The following is a 21,927-nucleotide window of genomic DNA, read 5'->3' as shown; positions in this document are numbered from 1 at the left end:
AAAACTGACCCAACTTTTGGACAACAGTTTACCATTTAGTGATGCTTAAAATTAAGGCAGTTTGTAGGGACATTTGAGCACATCCTGAATGAGTCACTGCCTTATCTGGGCCTTGCTGTCCTGCTTGTAAAATGAAGACATTTTAAACAGATTATTCCCTAAGGTTCTTTCTAGCTTCAGTATCCCATAAATAAGGAAGCAATTTCAGAACAAATCTTTGGGACAGTATTGAAAAAAACTAACATCCCTCTCGACCGCAGTAAGAGGACTCTGCATTTACCACTTCAGCCAGAACCAGTGGCTGTCCAGAAGGCTTCTGCCAGGGGACAGGAACTTGTCGATCCGAGACTCATATTTGGCCATGAAGCGATCCCAGACCACAAAGAAGATGACTATCACTGTGATCACGAAAAGAGGGAGGGCTCTGTGGAAGTTCAGCACACAGGCTGCAATCACCAGAGCCAGGTAACCTGTCCAGGAAGCAAATGCAAACAGTGAATGTCACCAACATCGACTAGAGACCAGCCTCCAGCACTGATCTGGCTCAGCCAAGGGCAAGTTCAGTCAGGAAAACAATGAATATATATGCACATTTTAAAAATTGAAGTATAGTCGGTTTACAAAGTTGTGGTAATTTCTGGTGTACAGCATAGTGATTCATATATATATACCTTTTCATATTCTTTTTCATTATAGGCTGTAACTAGGTATTGGATATAGTTCCCTGTCCTAAACAGCAGGATCTTGCTATTTGTCTATTTTACACATAGTAGTTAGTACCTGCAAATCCTAAACTCCCAAATTATCCCTCTACCTCCACCCCCTTCCCCTGGGTAACCACGATTTTGTTTTCTATGTCTGTGAATCTGTTTCTGTTTTGTAGATAAGTTCATTTGTCTCATTTTTAAAAAGATTTCACATATAAGTGATATCACATGGTATTTTTCTTTCTCTTTCTGGCTTACTTCACCTAGTATGACAATCTCCAGGTCCATCCATGTTGCTACAAATGGCATTATTTTATTCTTTTTTATGGCTGAGTAGTATTCCATTGTATATATTTCCTTTTCTGAAGTTTCATTGTTAATGTAAAGAAATGCAACAGATTTCTGTATGTTAATCTTGTATCCTTCTACCTTGCTGAATTCGTTTATCAGCTCTACTAGTTTTTGTGTGGAGTCTTTTGGGTTTTCTGTATATAGTATCATTATACATTTTTTTAAGTGTCACCAAGTTTGCTAGGAGGACAGGGTGCTAGGACATTTTCCTTAAAGAACCTTCTGAATTAGTGAATCTTGTTGCTTGATCATTGAGTGTCTTGCTTAATACTAACTTTTTCTGATATTCACACTCAGCAGGTGAGCCTGCAGAGAAAGGCCAGGCACTAAAGCAACCACTGGCAAGAAAAGTATGGATTCTCTTGGTTTGCAGCTCAGATTTGGCCTAAGCTTGAGTAGGAAAATCTTTGAGTGCCACACCACAATCTCTAAGTACCACAGACTCTCTAAAGGAAAATGGGGTGGGGGTGGTGAGGTATGATTACCAAGGTGAAGGCTTCTGGAGAGGAGATTCTAGGATAAGAACAAGGATTTCCATTAAAGGTCAGCAAACATGGCTTTGTCTGCAAGTTAAATTTGGCCTACCACTTGTTTCTGCAGGTGGCAAGTACAGTTGTATTTGTACATTTGCATTTGTATTCTATGAATAAAGTCACATGGGCACACAGCCACACCATCTGCTCACTTTGTGCTACAGTGGCACAGCTGTGCGGTTTTGAGTATGGTCTGCAAAATGCTCTCCAGACTGGTGCAGAGAAACCTTAAACCCTGCTGCTACCTGTGCTGGCTTTGTGAGCACCAGAAAAACTCACTGACCTCCTGGGGCAGGGGGCTTGGATTAATGTCTGTGGACTTGGGTGAGAGGGTTCACATTTTATAGACAGGAGTGTTCCTTGAAATGGGCCCAGACCCCTTTGCTTTAGAGGGAATTAAAACAGGACACCTGCTCGCCTCTGAAGACATCTCTGGTCCTGCTTTCAGGTAAGAGGAGTGACCTGAGACTTCTCCCCATGTTGTGTGCAGATAAAGTATCAATTGATTCCTCATATCACCCCTTCAGTTAGGTTTCTGCCTTGTGATTATCACTCTGTTTTCCAGTTACCTGAATTTGCATTCTCGAACTCTCAAGTCCAAACCACAATAACAAAGGTCATTAGAGCAAGTGACCTAAAAAATCAGCCACTGGCTGCCTAAACAGGCAGGGGGACTATCTACATGGGCTTTCCAAGCTGAGACCCCACCCTTGGGGGCCTCTTGATTAAATTCTCTCCTCTCTGGATGGTTCATTGAAGTCCAGGGAAAAGGGAAGATTTATTTGTTTTCTACAGAAAGGTAATAGTTGAGGGATCCTGGAAAAGAGGCCACTCCCTTTTGTTACTTACTTGCTATTAAAATGCCCCAGATGATGTACTGAAGGGTGGTTTTGTGTTTCTTACAAAAATCACAAACTGTACCACACTTCCTTTCCAGGCACCTGTAACAACACAAAAGCAAGAAGGCAGGCAAAAGTCACCACCATACACACGAAATAACCGTGGCCCACTAAAGCTAGGTGAGGCTTTGTGAATCAAATAAGCAGCAAACAAATTCACGATGTGTGTGTCCTACAAAATAGAAATAAGAAATGCATTTCATTTTAGATTAAAATCAGCCAAGGCTGGGATCAACCTTTGCTGAACGGATGTGCCAAGCTCCAAGTAGTTCGAAATGCAGAAAATATGGTCTGGAACTAAATCATAGGATGAGAGTGTTTCTCACTGGGTTAGGAGGACCTCCATTGGCGTTTAAGCTCTCATGCAAAACCTTGACTTAAAAAAAAAATTAAAATCCAATGAACTCTCATCGCCTCTGGGTCCCAAAGTTTGAGCAAGCTGGTTGTTCCCTGTCTGCAGTCACCACCCTCTTTAGCTGGAGACTGATGGGCTTCACAAGATGCCTGAAATGTAAAGTAGGATTTCAGGGCTATTAACTGATGAGTTGTAATATAGCTTTCTCAGAAGGTTCTGGAATTGGTGTTGTCTTTGCTTCGGCCCAGAGCTTTGTTACAGGGTGGTGTGTAGTGTGTGAGCAACCTGAGCCTCTGATCACTTCTTCCAGGGAGGACGGTGTCCACCAGTGAGGAGTGTGGAGAGGCCACAGGGCCATCCTGAGGACGACGGCCCTCTACTTCTCCTGGGTGCCCCTGGCCCTACCTTGCCTGCTCTGAGAGCAGGCTTCCCTGCACCTGCCTCTTTCTTCAGTGTGCCTTCTAACGGAGGCCTCTCCTTCTCCCGCTTGAGGCCAAGTGGAAGGGATTTTCTTGCCCATTAATCATGACCACTTCCAGGTCACTGGACAGGATTTCTGAAACAATCACTTTCTCGTCCAGAAGATTCTCAATCTCCAGGATCTTAAAGGCCTCAGCCCCCAGCTGGAACCTCCCCTCCTCTTGGTGAAGGCCTCCAGTTCTCTTCCCTCCAGCAGTGATGCCCCAAAGTCCAAGTGTCAGCAGCCCCTTTCAAGTTTCAGGGCGCAGCTCAAGCCTTTCATGTCTACAGAGCCTTCCTGCATTTCCTTAGACAGAGGCATTCCTCTGCAATCTACTCCTACTGTCACCTTTGAGTGTGTTTTGTTGTGAAGCCTTAACTGACTGTGACTTTGTGGAGAATGGATTTCTGTGAGCCCCACAACACCAGCACCGTGGACATGGAGTGCTTGGCAGGCTTTTGTTGAATTATTAGATACATGAAATGGGAGTGTGTATTGCTTTTCTGGAACAATCTTTCACAGGTGTGGGTTGAGACCCATCAGTGGGTTGGGAAGTCAGTCACTCTGCGTGATAACCATTGTTAAACAAAAGAACAGGATATCTCAGGGTGTATCACACAGAGTGATGGCAGGCATTATTTCATGAACCTTTTGTCTTATGTATGTGTGTGCATATGTGCACTGAGGATTAGAAAGACTGTCCTAGAAGATATTGAGGGAATGTTAGTGTAGTAAATACTAAATGTTTTCATGGTCTAATTTAGGAAAGGCTGATAATACATCATCTTCAGTTCTGGATACAGTGTTATAAAGTAGCGCTGATGGAGGCCAATGTTGAATAGGGCGCACTCATCTATTTTGGGTTGAATTTATCAAATTTTTTTAATAGCAGGGAATGTGCATAGGCCATTACGGCAATCTGACATTGCATAAAATGAAGTAGCTAGAAATAGATGCTTCGGCCATTTGATTACCTAGGCTGCACAATTCTCCGTCTCCTGGTGGTCGTTTTCCATCCCATTAATATTGATGAAACCTGAATACCTCTGACTACCCAGGAGAATCTCTCAGTCCCCAGGGTCAGAGATTCATAGAGTAAAATGAAGGATGAAACCAAGTTCAGGTTTCCAAGGTGGTAAAATATTTTCAATGATGTATATTGGACAAGAGCCTTCAGTCCTAATTCTGACCAACTCCAGAGATCTCTTCTGATACATAAAAACAAGTTTCCTCAGAAACTTAGGAATGTAAGTCATATTTAAATAGGAATTCAGAAAATTTACAAATACTTTAGTGTTATGATCAAGTACCACACAATCTTGGTCTAGGAATCAGAAGCTGGCATTTAAATTAGCTTTGTTCCACTCTAGCTGATGAACTTTGGGTAAATCAGTTTCCCGAGCTTAACTTTTCTGATCAAAAAAAACCAAAAAAAAAACCAACCAAAAAAAACAGCCTGCCTTTCCTGCTAGTGGGATAAGGGTGGGTGATAAAGACTTGGGGTATTTTCATGATACAACAAGGCAAGTGCAAGTTTTGTTGGCATTTCAAGTGAATTGGGTTTTGAGAACTCAATTGCTTATTGATTGAAAATTGAGAAGATGAATTAACTACTTTTGTATGGACTGGAGCAATTAGTTGGCAATTTACACCTTTAATTAGAAGATTGTGCTGGATGTTGGGTTCCCAGGACATAAGCAGTTGGAATTTACTTGTTGATTATCCTAGAGCTCCATCAATTTTTCTGAAAAATTGGTTGGATAGTAGGGAGGGGGGATTGGTGCTGACCACCTCTGATAAATCATAATTCATGTTAAAAATTAGATGAGAATAAAAAAAAGTGGCAAAACTGCTTTGTTTAGGAGCTCGGTGTAGTTACTCCTCTGGCTTAAGTTTTTACCCTTTCTGATGAGTGTCTTGCTCATCCTCCTCATCTTCGTCCTTCCTTGGGGAATCCTGCTCAATCGTGACTCGCTCTTGGCCCTGGAAATCAAACGTTGGAACAAAGATGGAATAATGAGAATACTGAGCATGATGGACTCTGATCTCTTTTGCTCAGAATTTTGGTGAAGAAATTTTGCCAAAAGGTCCTTTGAAATTATTATGCAAGATGCTGACTCCAATTACCTATGGCAGAGACATTTTTCCCCTTGTCACAGAAAACCCGGGCTCCCACACATTTCTCCCTTCACTTCAAGAGAAGCCATTGGTACTTTCTCCATTTCTTCAGGGAACAGGCTAACATCTCTGCTTTTTGTTCCTGTCTCTACTGTAATCATTTAACTCCTGCCCTGTTTTCAGGCAAGTGCTAAATGAAATTAATACCAGGGGCTGCATAAATCTCCCTTTATGTTCTCTGCCGGGCCCAGTTTTCAAAGGCTGGAGACGAAGGCTGGTTCTATTTTCCCGGCAGCCCGAGGCTTGGTCTGCTAATGTGAACACTTGCTCAGCCTTATCAAGAGCTGTTAAGCTACCCTTGGAAACTGGGGTTCTCCTCTCAGTTGGATTGAAGGGAGCTATTTCAACAATTAGAGCTAGCCCTTGCCTTGCTCTAATTAATTGAGCAAAGTGCATACCTGGGCTGTGTTTCATGGCCAGTCTTTCCAGGTACTATTTGAGTTCTTAAATATCCATGACCCACCCTAGTCTTGTGATGGTGTAGAGGATATCCTGGCCCCCTCCGCACAATTTTGCAATAATGTCTCAAACAGGCCCAGCTATTGGAGCAAAGGCAAGGGAAGGCGGGAAGGACGTGTGCCGCTGTGGAGCAGTTTTGAACATGCGCTAAGAGGTAAAGTGCCGAATCTCAGATTTGGGTTTTTTGTCATATCCCATGAGGCCTTTGATTCTCTTTACTTTAACAAAAAACATAGAAATGAGTTATTAGCACATCTCTGAGCTGAAAGGATCCTCAGAGATCATACAGTCTTTGGACGCCAAACTCGCTTCACGCTCTGACCTAGACTCTGTTCATATTCTGGGCTGGGCCTCAGGTACCGGGAAGGTGAGGGTGTAATCGCAGGGCAGTCCAGCCAAGTCCACGCCGCAGCTGCTGAGGTCAAGGGTGGAGAGAGGCCTTACTCATTTCCCCATCTAACACCTGGCTTGGTCAAGAGTCCAAGTCTGGTAAATTTTTTATTTAAATGATCATAATTATTATTTTCTTACAGAGAAGTTGTCCCACGTTGCCTACTATATGGAATGTCTAGACCCACTATTGTTCTCTTTTCTGGTTTTGCCAACTCTTTCTCATCTTTATTTATTATTGTATTATTTTATTTTGGCAGTGAGGGGAGGCAGTTAGGTTTATTTATTTTTATAGGAGGTACTGGGAATTGAACCCACGACCTTGTACATGCTAAGCATGCGCTCTACCACTTGAGCTGTACACCCTCCCTCTTTCTCATCTTTAAAGCAGAGCAAAGTAACAACAAAACCTGCCTGACCCCACAGTCACAGGACGTGTACCCTCCCTTAACTTGAAAGAGTTACCCTTACGTTTAGCGACACTCCCTCACGTCCCGCTCGCTTCTCACCTCCCTGGGGCCAGACTTCTACTTATGGCTTCTGCCATGGTCACCCAAGGACCACTGTTGCCAAATCCAGTAGCTGCTTCTCACTCTTCATATTTCTGTTTACCGTAATACCTAATTTTTTTGTTTTTTAATTTTTGGTGAAACAATTAAAAAAAAAAGACTTTTGAGAGCAAAGCTGAAGTGAAGGTGCAGAGATTTCCCATGCATTTCCATCCCACCATCCCCCCCACTCCCTGCCCCCAGACAGCCTCCCGCTTTATTGACTTCTCCCCTCAGAGTGGTACATTTGTCACAAGTGGTGAAACGCCAAAGTCCATGGTTTACATTAGGGCTCGCTCTTGGTGTTTTACATTCTGTGGGTTTGTACAAATGTTCAATAACATCTATCAACCATCGCAGTACCATACAGAGTATTTTCACTGCCCTAAAAGTCCTCTGAGCCTATTCATTCCTCCCTCCACTCTTGGCAGTCAGTGATCTTTTTACTGTCTCCACATTTTGCCTTTTCCAGAAGGTCATGTAGTTGGAACCACAGTATATAGCCTTCTCAGTTTGCTTCTGACACTTAGTAACACACCTGTAATGCTCCCCATGTCTTTTCATGTCTTGGTAGCTCCTTTGTTTTTAGTGCTGAATAATATTCCCTTGTCTGGATGGACCATAGTTTTATTTATCTGTTCACCTACTTAAGGACATCTTGGTTGCTTCCAGGTTTTGACAGTTATGAATAAAGCTGCTATAAACACCCATGTGCAGCTTTTTGTGTGAATAGAAGTATCTTTTTCTCCTTTTTTGGTTGGAGAATACTTAGTGATAAGAGCCCCTTACAATGTATCAATTGAATGAGACAATTAGCAAATCATATGAAAGTATGATCCCCATATAGGTGACACATGCATGTGGATGTTTAATACCTACTTGTATTAAAGCAAGCTATATTCCAATATGTTAGGCACTGACTTTTTTTCTGGAATTACAGGTCATTTTTTTTTGTCTTCCAAATTTTGCTGCAATCACTTCCCACATTTTTTACTTCAAATAAATTATTCTTTTATCCAGGGCCAACTGCCTCCAGTAAATGGCACCCGATATTACTTTTTAAAGGACGATGTACATGGATAATTTGCTCACTTTTTAGCAGCAGAAAGCTTTCTTCAAATGAGAGTCTTACACCTGTAACTTTCTATAATATTGCACACCAACTACACTTCAATTTAAAAATTTTAAAAATTAAAAAAAATCCCATACTCACTGAAAATATCCTTCAAAAGTGAACACATAATAGAGATACCTTCAGGAAAAAGAGAGAGAGAGAGAGAGAGAGAGAGAGAGAGAGAGAGAGAGAGGGATCCTACCAGGAATTAAACATATAAAAGAAATAAGAGATGGTGTTGTCACAGAGCACCTCAGCTTGCTGTGTACGTGTAAGCGTCACTGAGGAATCCTAGGATCTGACGGACAGGTTTTAGAACCACATCTTAGAACCTTCCTCTTGTCTGGCTCATTTACTGTATATTGAGATATTTTTGTTGAAGACAGTGCTCTCTGCCTCGGGATGGAATTTGGAATCTGTAACAGTGAAGAGTCAGAGAAAGCCTGGGTACTGTCCCGATCTGAGAACTCTGAGGACAGATGCATAAACACAGCACCTTTGTTTGGGCATGTGTGTCTTCCTCATGCCTCTGCCTCACACATTCATCACCATTTAACTCATTCCGCCGCATGCCAGCTGAGCACCGTGCTTTGCGTCCCCAGAGCTGTTGCGCGGCGGTTGCCATGGTGATAGATGCACTGGCTGCTGTGCAGCCGTACCTGCTCGCTGTTCTCAGGCTCTCTGTTTTGCACATCTCTGCTGCTTGCTGAGTTGTCATTTCCTGATGTGTTCTGGTTTTCAGAAAAGCCTTCTTCATCCTAAGAAAAAGCACAGATGGCGAAAATAAAATTTCAGAGCCAGAAAACAAATGTTCTTTCAATGAATGATACCTAGAAGACTTTTGAGAGACGGGAAGGCAAAGAGGTGTTTAGATGAATCAGCTGATTAAAGAAAGAACAAGTGCGTCTTGGCTTATAAAGAAACACAGATAATTTAAAAAATTTTGACCATTTACTATCTATGGAAGCAACATAAGGAAAAAGAAAATTATCTTAATCTAGAAATGTAAATCCTTTTTTTTTTCTAATATGCTCTTACATTACATGCAGTTGCTGGTGCCAAAAATATGTTTTAGTTAAAATTTTGGATCACTTATATTTCACTTATATTTTTTTCCCTAAAGATATGAATGCTTTAAAAACAAGATTCACAAATGCCTAAATATTTTGCATATTTCTAGTTCTTTGATTAAACATGTTTCTCTGCTTCTGATCTTTCTTTCCTCCAGATTTGTCTATAAATTCCTTCTATGCTACTCTTCCTAACAAAATGAGTCTCCTGGCCTCCAGTCAGTTGCACCCTCCTTGGCACAGTTCAGGGCTCCAAGCTCCTGCTCATTTATCTTGCTCTGCTCCCTTGCAGGCACCATGAATGAACACCCAGCCAGACAGAACTATGTGCCCTTCTCCGGGCCCAGGCCAAGTTCTCCTGCCCTGCGCTTGCCGTATATCTCCTGCCCTGCGCTATCCTGTAAAATTATGAAATAATGGCATTTCCTTATATGACAAAATTTAAAGACAAAGCATGGTTCAGCCAGGACTGGGATGACCTGAAAGATGCATGTGTTGTACTGAAAGTCATTATTTATATTTGAATCGTGGATGATTTTTGTTTTATATTAGATTTTATGTTTAATGATAGAAAAGATTGGTGTGGTCCAACTTGTGGAAGATAGAGAGGAAGAGAGTTGCTCGATCTGGATCATATAACTTTCTAATAAACAGAGCTGAGATGAGACTGCGGGTTTTCAATCTCTCTTCCATCATATCACACAGACTTTCCAATTATAAAACAAAACAAAGTATAGTAAACCATAGGCAGGATAATTTTATTCTCAATGTTGGGTTTATGAAGTGTTAACATGTGACAAACACATGGTTCATTTTTCTTTGCCTCTTCTGGATGGGTCCAGTCTTTCTCCCCTCTCATCCCAACTTGGCTTTTTATATGGTACTTCATTGCAAGTAAGGCAATAGATGAATAAACCATAGATAGATAAACGGTGTCGGATAGGTGCCTGCATCTTTTCAAGAAATGTTCCCTGTTAGCCCTGTCGACTGTGACCTTGTCTTTGAAAAAGGAACAAGTATATGACTGATTTCAACTTTAGATCTCTGGCCACACAGATTTAGGAAAAAATGCAATTCCAACTTGTATCACGTTCCGTTTATTGAAACACTTGAGTGTATAAATGTGAATAAAGTCTAACTTCCAGCACACACATAAGATTTATGCATAGTTTTGTGGCCAAGCTGCTTTTTTGTGTTATAGGTGCTTATATCTTACTTTAGCCCAGTTCCTTGTGCATAACAGACACTAAAAAGTATTTGTTGAATTAGTGAACCATGGTGGTTTTAACTTTGTACTATCTAGTAGTACCTCTAGATACTTGGTGTCAAAATACAGTGGTGTGTGGGGGACAATGTATATAGTATGGAAAGATGACAAAGTGTGGCTAATTGCTGACGCTGGCTGATGGGTACTTAGGGACTTATTTTGCTGGTCCTACTTTCATAGATGCTGAAATTTTCCTTAAGTTAAAAATACAACCCAGCAAGAGTTGGTGGAAAAAACAAGACGCAGGTAACTGCGGGGGCTTGGCCCTTCAGGTCCCGAGTTACACGTGTGACACTGGCCAGCCCACAGCTTCCCACACCCCCGTCCACCCATCTAGACAGCACAGTTTTGACTTGGTGTTCTTCCGGTCCCTTCCAGAACCCTGACGTTTTCTGCTTCCAGGAAGAGGTTCAGCTTCTTGATGCTGATTATTCCTGCCACCTGGTGGCAGGATCGTAGACTTACTTTTGGAACATGAGGGTGGAGCCTGCCTTTTTACGGTTAATGAAAGAGGGAGGAGTGAGGGTGGGAGGCCGGCATAAATGGCCACAAGAGCACCTCTGGATGTATTTTGTAATGTGCAATGGGGTTGTTTTACCCCCAGCGGAATGCACGCCTTGGCTTTGTAGCATTTTTGGGAAGAACAATATCTTCCAGTTGATGATTTCCAACAGCAACAATGGGGTTGTTGTGGGTGTTAACTGGTGCCTAAAAAATGACCCTTAAAACACCTGTTTCCCTGCTTCTTTTTAAATTGGAGTCGTGGGGACTGTAACAGTTGGCCCACAATGACTTCTTAGCCCATTGTTTCTTTCCATCTATTTAGCAATTCAGATTAATGGATACCTTAGTACACTGGACTCCTACAAGCATGACTGTATTCTGAGCGCACACCTGTCCACTGAATGGATAACAATGTGTGGGTGTCGTGTATGAGTATTTCTCAGCAGTTGACAGTACCACTTTGAATTTCTCTACTTAGCATTGGTTGCTGGGTGTACTAAGGGTGATGATCCTGGATTGAGCCCGTCCTGAGGGGCAGATCTTTGAACCAGGAGCACATGGTGGCTGAGTTTTTTTTTCCCTACGTTTATTTTTGATCATGCATTTCCATGCTGTTCCAGCAACGACAGAGCCGCAGTGGATGTTACCGGGGGTACAGGTGGACAGAGGTCTTTGCTACTAATTTCTCCCTTTCATTCAGTTTCTAACCCATAAAACTTCTAGAACATAAGAGTTCTAAAAACTGAAATTACCTCCCCCCTCTACTTGTGGTGGGTGTCCCCTTCTATAGAATTTTAGCTGAATACATGGCCACCCAGAATAAATGCTGCGATTCCAAGCTTCCCTTTTTAACTAGCCAATGAAATGCAGAGAGAAGTGGAGCCCTGAGTGGGGCGGCTTGGGGACACTTCTTAAGAGATGGCTGGCAGGTACTCTCTGTCCCTCTGATCCCCTCCTCTGCCCTGCTGCCTGGTGTGTGGATGGTTCCAGCTGGGCTGTGAACACAAGGTCCCGTCCTGTTGATGACAGAGTGGTGAACTGCGGGGGGGGGGGTGCCCCGAAAACCTTGAGCTGTGCTCCCACTCTGGCTCTGTACTTTACTACCCGCCTCCTGACCTATCTGTAGGAAACAAACGTCTCCCTTATTACTTCTGGCTTTTGCTTTTATACGCACCTGGACTTACATAATACTTAGTAGGTACAAGACACTGCATGAACCCCTTGACAATGTTTTGTACTTGATCCTAAGAAGCCTGTGATCCCCTTTTTCACAAATGAGGAAACTAAGGCAAAGATAAATAAGTTACCGGACTCGGAGTGCACAACCAGAAGCAGATGAGATGGAATCTGAACTCAGACTTTCCAACCCCAGGCCATACTGTGCTCACAGATTTTGGCCCTTGGGCCAAGACCCTTTGGCCTTGGGCATGTCTAAAGGCAAAGTGGTGTACTTACAGATGGAATTCCTTTTTCATTAAGAAAACTCGATTTGAACTCTAGATTATTAAAAGACTAGAGTAGAAATGACAGAGGTACTAAAAATACCGGAAATGCTTGTGGCCACTTTTAAACTATATTTAGGTTCTGGTGGTCACTTCTCTCACCAGCACAGTGGCCTTCCCATAGACTGGTTATAAGTCAGCTCTGCCCTTTAAATAACAGTGGTTAGTGGCCCCAGGCTGGCTCTGACTTGACCACGGGAAGGCGCCTGCGTGGATGAAACCTGGAGGTGTCCCAGGGTTACCTTTGCTTCATTACCATGCTAAGATCTCTGCCCAAGGAGGGGGGTTTGCACTCAGGTAGGCACAATTCTTGCCATGTGCAAAGGAGTGTGGAAGACTGCGCATGCCCCAGCTGCCCCTGGAAACCTCCACTCCTTTCCTAGAGCCTGATACCTGTCTGCCTCTGCCTCTTAACCCTGGAAATTCCCTTACTCCCCTCCCTCTGGGGAGAAAGTGCCGTTAGAGCATCAACTCCCCTTCTCCATGCTCTGGCCATTGACTAAAAGCCTGTCTTGCTTGTGCCAAGCTCAGCTGCATTACTGTCAGCCTGAAAGAACTCCCCTGACTGAGCCAGCCAGGGGCCTTCAGGTGAGCTGTGGCCTCAAGAGGGAGGCCTCACATCTAATTGGGTAACAGAAGCAACCAAGGTGGTGCATTCTGAGAAGGAAGGATGCCTTAAATGTTGCCATGGATGTCAGCGTCCCAGTGCCTGCAACAAAGATGGGAATGCATGTCTTTTGGACTTGGAACTGTGTACATCTGTACTTTCCACACTGGACTGTAAGCTGAGCAGCTGGATACTCTGTCCTCTGTTCTCTGCTGAATTCCACGTTCATAGGGCAGTGCCAGGCATAGAGGTGCTCAATGGCTGTTTATGAATGAATGGGAGAGGGGCTGTCAAATTTACAACAACAGAGAAAATAATGTTTCTACAAATGGGGTAGGACTAGTATGGGACTGCTTTCTCTCCCTCTTTAAGATTACCTTGTGTTCTAATATTCTAAGCCACTTGTCTTATGTGAAGATGGTGGTAATACGTCTCCCATTTCTGTTGCTTTTCTGAGCTTCTTCAAGTGATCTAGCCTTTCTGTATCCATTTCTCTGAACATAGATTGGGACTAGACTGGATCAATGCCTCAAATAGTACCTTAAAATTCCAAAACGCAACATAAGTAGATGTAGGCAGTGACAGCGTAAATCTTAGATGATTGCTGCTTGGAGTATTGATAAATTATCTCTGTGAATTGGCTCTGCTTATGATAAAAAGTTTGGGTTCCATGGTCACACCTGGGTTCAAATCCAGCCTTAATTTCTTGGGGCCTCATACCTTATTACATGGGACCATAGCATTCTGCACCTACCTAGCTTCACTGTGTGACCAGTCTGGTGCCACATACAGTAAGTACTCATTGACTTTTATGTTAATTTTATAGTTTAGTTTTTGCTACTTGCTTGCTTGCTCTGGGGGCATTTAGTCGCTTTGTTCTCTTTTGTTGAAAATTGGCTTGTAAAAGGCAACATCTGTTCCGTGAATCTACTCTCTTCAAATTATGACCATCCCCCCCTTTATTTATTTATTCTTTTGCTTTAAAAAATCTCCAGGTGTCAAATATTTTAAGGCTGTTTCTCTCTAGTGTTCTCCTCCAAATTGCATGAGCATTGCTGTGGAATGATTGCATTTTCAGAGGCAGTGTTCCAGAAGCCTCTGATCTTCACCTGTTGATTCTGGGGGTTCTTGGCTCAGGTGACCTCTGACTCAAGTCCTGGGTGTATGTAATCCTTGATGTGAGGTAATGGGTACCGGCTAGACTGCTCCTCCGTGAGATGTTCCTGTTTTTCTTAACAGCCTTTGTGGGTTCACAGACAGGAAAAGGAACAGCAGTGTCGTGGGAGGGAACCACCTGACCAGCCTGGGGCTCGCTGTCACACTGCCCTGGCTCAACTCCCTGTCACCTGTGAATGCTCTGAAGGGAGCTTTGTGTCGGTGCCAGGGGTCAGGGCTACAGAAAACCGATGACGTTCTCCCCTCGTGATCTCTGTGAGCCAGAGGCAAAGGGAATCTAAGTACGTGGTTATAAGGAAAAGTGGAAAGAGGCAGAATTCTGTACCTGAAGGAGAAAAATTAGAGGAAGGTTTCTATTCGTTGGATTAAAAAAAGCAATTTAAGCATGCAAGTACTCATGGCATATGATTTCTTTGAGCCTTCATGAAGAAACTGCTTGAGGAAGAATGAGCCAAACAAGTGATAAATGGAGAAATTTTAGCCAAAGGAGTGATAGTGTATTTTGAATCTTTTTAATGAATCAAAATCTAAAACAACTCCAGGGATGAAGACCCCAGAACAGATTATAAACATTATAACCCCTGATAATGTGGAAAGGATTGTCAGAGCACCACCTGAAGGAGAAGAAAACAAAAAGGTAGATGGTAGGATAAATAAGCCAATTTCCTCAACTTTTAATTTCATCCATCCAGGCTGAATAGAGGACAAAAAATTCAATTAACACGTCCAAAAAGAAGCCAGTGATTGTGTACAGTCCCACACTGTGTGAAGCATGGCCATCTGTGTACAAGAGGAATAGATTAACACATAGATTAACAAAGGAAACAGGGAGAAATATCCAGAGAAGCATTTACAAAGAGGTTGAGAGAACTCTTTCAAGTCTAAAGTCTGTGACAAATCAAGTAAGGATAAAGGGAAACCAAAATAACAATGAATAATAGGAATCTAATGAACATCTCCTGAACTCCATAACCCGAATAGAACATGAATCGTGGCCGAGGCTGCTAGTTGTGCCCAGGATCTATCGGTCCTTATTTCCTCTAGAAATACGACTCTGACTTTTAGCAGGGCCTACGATTTCCCAGAAAAGGGCATATTTCCTCACCTATTCTTTGGATTAGAGACTGTTATAGTGGTTATAACGAAGTTCTGTCACTGTGATTGAAGCTACGTGCCACTTCTGGGAGCTGGCCTGAAGCAGGAGAGTTGGGAGCCGATGGACCCATTTCAGAATATTTTAAAATACGTACAATTAAGTATATAGATGAAAAGGAAACCAATTATGTTGAAATACAGTTATTCAAATATTAAAATTGATTTGTGATCAAATATCACATAGGCATCTTTATTAACACATTAAAAAACAAGAAAAAAAAAAAACCCAGCAAGGTCCAGTGGCAAGTTCTAATCACCGCCTTAATGTCAGTGCCATGGATGTAAATTATGCAACAGATCCGAATTCTTTTTTCTACTTGTAGTCACTAACTTAATGTAGTGGGGAGCCTTTTGAATCTTTTCGCATACATTTCAAACAAAGAATTCGACCCCCTCTTAGTCTGTGGAAAGAAATGTGCCCCTTTCTCCTCAGGCCCATGGCCAGGTCTTCCTGCCCACTCCCCACCTGACGTATCTCTCAGTTATGAAGCTGCCATTAATGGATACATCAGAGAGAATATGGACCGCCCCCCTTTTCTTTTCAATCTTATTTGTAGTTGGAGGTCCTGGCTTTAGTTCTGGTTCTGTCCATATTATCATATTATCATCCGGTAAACCTACCAGTGGGAGAAATCAAGTAATACCCAGGAATAAAGGATGAAGCATTGCATTCATATAGATTCTTGAAATAAGGAGAGAATGAGTGATGGTTAAACATCCTGCTGAATTGTCTGAGGCTGATGTCGTATGACTTTTCTATCAGAAGTCATCAGAGTCCCGGGTATTTTTAGAAGATGAAACGCAGATTAGCTTCCAGTGTAGTTCTGGTGCCAGATTATTAGACAAGCCCCTGTAGGCTGGAGAGTGGGTGCTGCATGCAGTGTCCACTTGGTGGTGCCACTCCGCTAATGCTGCCAGATACAGGCGCCGTGAAGGCATCTTTATCAATTTTTTAATTGCATGAAGCCAAGAATTCATAGGTAATCATTTCTTCTCCCATTAAAAACCAGTTTACTACCTGGACTTACTGGTTGCTATGGTCTGAATATCTGTGTCCCTCCAAATTCATTGTTAAAATTCTAACCCCCAAAGATGATGGTGTTAGGAAGTGGGGCCTTTGACAGTTGCATAAATCGTGAGGGTGGAGTCCTCATGAATGGGCGTAATTAGTGCCCCTACGAAAGAGAGGCCACAGAGATCCTTGGCCTCTTCCACCGTGTGAGGACACAGTGATTCAAAGGTGCTGGCTATAAAGCAGGAAGAGGCCCCACCCTAGAACGCTGACCATCCTGGCACCTTGATCCTGGACTTGCAGCCTGCAGAACTATGAGAAATGAATTCTGTTGTTTCTAAGCTATTTTGTTATAGCAGCCTGATTGGACAAGACACTGGTTTATGCTTTGCCTCACATTCACTTTTCAACCCATGCCAATATTGCTTTCATTCCTCCCTTGCTATGGAAATCACCCTTGCTACAGTCATCCATGGTCTCCATTTTGCTAAGCCCAGTTTTCATTGTATGCAGTGGACCACATCCTCCTTCAAATATTCTTGTCCCTGACTTCTGTGATTACACTTTGCTAGTTTCCTCCTATCATCCAGACTTCTCCTTCTCCCTTTTCTGTGCCGTATAAGCCTTTTCATTCAACCCTTAATGTTATAAACTCTTAATGTTCCTTGAGGCTCTGTCCCAGGCCTTCTCATTCATTCTTCTAACAAATACTTACTGTGCACCTGCTATGGGGTAGACACTGCATTACCAGGCACTGCATATATGGTCCCTTGGGGAGTTTAGAGGAAAAGCTGTCAACCATAAATTATTTAGTTGATTATTTAATTATAGTCAATATAAGGACTGTTAAAAAGTTCAAGGTACTCCTTCTACAGGTTAACTGGAACGAACTTGGCTGTGTTTGAAATTCCAAAGACACAGCCCATTTAGTCACAGGGGAACTGGAAATGCTCTTACAAGCAAAACATCTTTCTACAGTTGAGAAAAAAAAATCAATAAACAAGGATAAAAATCCTTGGTAGGCCTGGCATTCTGGCTCTGAAACCTCAGCTCTTCACCCAAGGAACCTATATTTTGCCCTCCTCATAATGATTTAGCATGTAGCTTTCAGCCTCAGCTGTGCCCTGATGTCACCCTTCCCTTCCCACCTCCTCCACCAACAGTCTGGCTCTTTTCGGGAGCTTACGCCTTTCCTCTCTTTTCCTTCCTTCCTAACAAGAGGGCCCTTGCCATCTCCAGCCAAGGTCAAAGCCACGTACACTATGGTCAGCATTTGGAGCATTGCAGACTGCCTCTTACTCCCACCTGTGCTTTCTAAATTTTCCCTTCCCTATTTCCTTCTTCCCTTTTCCCTGACCTGAAGCCCTCGTGCTCTGCAGGGGAACAAGGAAGCAGCCATGTGGGTTAACAGAAAGCCTAATATTTGCTGGCCACTAGAAATGCCTTCTGTTGATTTTGTGCCCCTCCTTGCTGGATTCCACATACCCTGTGACTAGACCTTTGCTCCCCACCTGCTTCATCTGCTGGGTCTGGCTCTTCAGTTAAGCAATTATACTGTTTCAAACCTCCCTGGCTGCACAAGTCAGACTAGTGCTCTCTATCCAACTTCCTCCTTGTAAAGGTTCCCGAGCCAATGGACTTGGGTGGATGAGAAACTCAGAATGCAGTAACTAGAATTAGAAAAATGAAAGTTTGTCTGAAGCTAGTCAAGTTATAAAGTGATATGATTGAAAGAGTGAAACGACTGGTACATTCCCGAAGCTGAGCAGGTCAGCAGAGTAAGGCAACTGGGTGGTCTAGAAGGCGAGCCCTTGTGCCTGTCTTGATCCCTCTTGGACTGTAACTGACACTTTCTCATGGTGCACAGAGCCTTGTCTCATGTTAATGGGTTGCTTTCTGACCACATTTCATGGAGGAAATTCTATCATGACTTTCGTGACAACCTGTTATAATCTGACTGGCTAATGTCTTCTAGAATGTTCCAGAGTCCACAGAGTACAGAAATTCCATTTTAAATGTCAACTTATCATTGGTTTTAGATTCTTGGAACCAAGATTTTGAAATTAGCCAAGATCCATGAGGTTAATAAGAACTGGCTTCTCTTCCTGTGAGCCTCTCTTTGTCACCCTCCCCGTCTCCCCGCTCCTGCCTCTAACAACTTCTCCTTCAGGGCTCTGATGTCTCCACATAACGTAATGTGGGAAAAGTAGTTCTTGACATGGTGGCTTGGGGAATTATGTCCTTTGGGCCCTAATGAGTAGTTTCCTTCCACCTAGCACAGAGTGGATGCTAAATAGATATTGTAGAATGAAGGAGCGGAGGGATGGAAGCCTATAAGTGTTCACTTGGAAATATTCTCCAACTCCCAGTCTGGGGGAAATTGCCTACTTACATTATGACTAGCACTTTTCACACACTATGTTGTGCTAGTTTGCCATAGTTACTTAATTTTAACCTCACAGAAGCGCTCTGTTTCCAGCTCCTAGCATAATGCCTGGCACAAAGTCAGAGCTCAATAAGTTTTTGTTGAATCAATAAATGTCATACTTTATGTCAAAAGAGTTTTGGCTCTTGGAAGGAAAGAAACAAACAAAGGCCTTGTCTTTATAAAACCAGGCGATTGAAAGGAACATTGAGCAGTCTTCAGGTACATTTGCTTACTTAAACTATTCCTGGTAATCATCTGCTTTGTTCCTGAACACCCATGAGAGTTTCCTTAACTGTGTGATTCCCAGAGTTTTCATTGGAAACCTCTGTCTTCATTTACTTCCGAAGGATACAGGATATTTGTACCATCTCTTTCTCTCCCTTCCTTCTTTCTCCCCTCCACCCTTGGCTCTCTTTCTTTGTAACTGTCTTTCAAAGGAAAAAGATGGAAGAATTAGTCATGCCAAGGCTTTAAGTGGCTTCTGGGCCAAATGCCTTAGCCCATGTGTGGGTGGAATTAGATGCCTCTAAATCCAGATCCTGACTTTGAGTGAAAATCACGCTATACTATGTTTGCCTAAATCTGCAATCTGAAGACAGAATTCCAAATTTCTGCGGTGTGATAGAGACTTGGGGTTCATGCTCCCATAATCTATTCTATGAAAAGTGCAAATCCTCCCACCTTTGATTTTTTTCAACTGGACAAATAACTGTTCAGCTAGCACCCAGGGCCCAGCTTCTCATCAACATCAACAGTGTCTGAATGAGATGGATCCGCAGGCACCGCCACCTTCATTTTCAATTAAGAATCATGGAGTAGAGGTTTTATAATTATTAGTGGAAGAGAGACAGAAAGAGAGAGAGAGAGAGAGAGAGAGAGAGCGAGCTTGGTAACCAGTCTTAGATCTGTCTTAACTGAGGTAAGAAGGTTTTTCTGCAAACCTCTGCAGCCCACCCTCCCGAGGTTGGGGGTGTGCTTGCAGGACACATTGCCTTGTGAGCAAATTGAAATTGGTATTCCCATGACTGGTTAGGGGCTTTTAATTATTACTGGCATGACAGCTATAGGCCAATCAGGACCAGTGATGGATAACAAACCAGGCTTTCCATCATGCAGTCAACATGTAGAGTCTCAAAAGAAGCGTCTTGGAATCAAGAGGGCATTTCTTTTAGGATATTCATGATAGGAAAATAATGGCATTCAATTTCCCTCTTCTCCTTTCCTTTACCTTTGACCGTTGGATGCCTGAATCCTTCCCCCACTTTTGGTAAAAGGTTGTAAGCCCCAGAACCTTAGTCTTTCCTGTACTTATGACTAATTATCCAATGCATTCCATTTAATTAATTTATTTTTTCATGTTATTTTTTTGTGGGAGAAATTAGGTTTGTTTATTTATTTATTTTTTGATGGAGGTATTGGGGATTGGACTCAGGACCTTGTGCATGCCAAGCATACTCTACCACTGAGCTATACCGTCCCCCGTCCAATGCATTCCTACTGAAGCTACTTTCAGTCACCTGACACCAGAGATGCGGCCAGGACCATCCACCGTTTAATCATACACACACTCCCTTGTGATGTGTCTAACTTTGCTATTTAAATCTAAAGTTAGTGGTAACATCAGCAGGAATGGTGGAGTAAGAACCACCCCCAGCCCCAAATTCTTCACCTTCATAAAAGCAACAAGAACACTGGCGAAATTGTCAAAATCACTGTTTCAGAACTCTGGAAAATTAACTAAAGGCTTAAGACAACGTAGAGAGTATTTTTTTTCGAGTAAAATGACGGGATCTCAGTACTAAGGGCTTTGTGGTGTCTTATTCCCTAGTCCTATAACACTCTCCCTAGGCTCATGATAGCCTTGAAAAACAACTCTGAAATCACAGTGAAAACCAGCAGCCTAGCATCCTAAGGAATTGGCCAGCCAGGGCTGTCACTCTCCTTAAGTCTGATTCCAAGGTAACTGCCATTATTTGACCTTCTGGCGGTTCCTTAGAAAATCCCACTCACATGATCGGACTCAGAGTTTATACTATTTCCCTGGGGGCAACTGTTTAACATAGGCAGCTGCCCGAGGTGGTAATAATAGTTGGAGAAAACCACAGATAAACAAAAATTTAAAGGAAAAACTGAGAATGAGATATCTGAGAAATGAGATAATGAGAAAACTGAGAATGAGATATCCAGAGGGGCTCTGAATATCTCTGCCATTCCTGGGGAATTAGAAACCCAGTCACATGCCCAGCGCTGTGTTCATGCCTGAGGAATACCTGAGAAAAATCAAAACTCTCATCTCTGGCTGATGCTGAATCTCAACAGAAGCCGGAAGTGAAAGTAAACGGAGAATTTAGAATTGCAGGCAGCCTGCCTGAGCACTAAAGGTGATCTTCCTGGTAGGCACGTGGAGATTTATTGGTTCCAGACACTTGGAAATTTATGTCAAATCCTTAAACTAAACAGATCAACAAGACTGTACTGTGTAGCACAGGGAAATATATACAGAATCTTGTGGTAGCTCGCAGCGAAAGAGAATGTGACAATGAATGTATGTATGTTCATGCATAACTGAAAAATTATGCTCTACACTGGAATTTGACACAACATTGTAAAATGACTATAACGCAATAAAAAATTGTTAAAAAAATCCTTAAACTAAATGAGCAGAGACTTTAGTGGCCACACATGACAGTAAGTACAGATTATACAGAATTAGTTCAGTTAATTCACTAAATAAACAGTGACAGCAGCAACAGACAGCAAGAACAAACCCTGGAGAAGGAGAGAGGGATCGGTTTTCTAGAGCTGCCACTTTATTTAAAATGTCCAGCTTTCAAGCGAGAATTATGAGACATACAAACAGATGAGAAAGAAAGGTCCATACACAGGGGAGAAAAGCAGTCAATAGAAACTGTCCATGAGGAAGCCTAGCTGGGTGACTTACTAGACAATACCTTTGAATCGACTATTCTAAATATGCTCAAAAAGTAAAGGAAACCATGCACAAAGAACCAAAGAAAAGTGTGAGAATAAGGCATCACCATATGGAGGATGTCAGTGAAGAGATTCAGAGCCTCAGAGACCAGAGGGGCACCATCAAGTGTGCCAACATATGCACAGTGACAGTCCCGGGACAGAGAGAGAGAGAGAGGGGCCAAAGACTATCTGAAGAAATAACGTTTGAAAAATTCCCAATTAATGAAAAGCACTGATCT

General features: G+C 42.6%; 1 protein-coding gene across 1 annotated transcript in view; it reads right to left on the bottom strand.

Annotated features, from left to right (window-relative positions):
• The window catches only part of SLC28A3 (solute carrier family 28 member 3), a 46,502-nt gene that overhangs the window by 19,209 nt on the left and 5,366 nt on the right, over positions 1-21,927 (bottom strand). The window contains exons 2-5 of the mRNA XM_006209244.3: positions 8,654-8,752; positions 5,206-5,288; positions 2,441-2,532; positions 281-470 (exon numbers count right to left, since the gene is read on the bottom strand). Coding sequence (XP_006209306.2) covers positions 281-470; positions 2,441-2,532; positions 5,206-5,288; positions 8,654-8,752 — 464 coding nt within the window. The remainder of the gene's footprint in view (positions 1-280; positions 471-2,440; positions 2,533-5,205; positions 5,289-8,653; positions 8,753-21,927) is intronic.

This window comes from Vicugna pacos, chromosome 4, assembly GCF_048564905.1.
Source record: "Vicugna pacos chromosome 4, VicPac4, whole genome shotgun sequence".
NCBI lineage: Eukaryota > Metazoa > Chordata > Mammalia > Artiodactyla > Camelidae > Vicugna > Vicugna pacos.
Note: the sequence above shows the minus strand (reverse complement) of the source record. Positions and strands in the feature narration are given on the sequence as shown.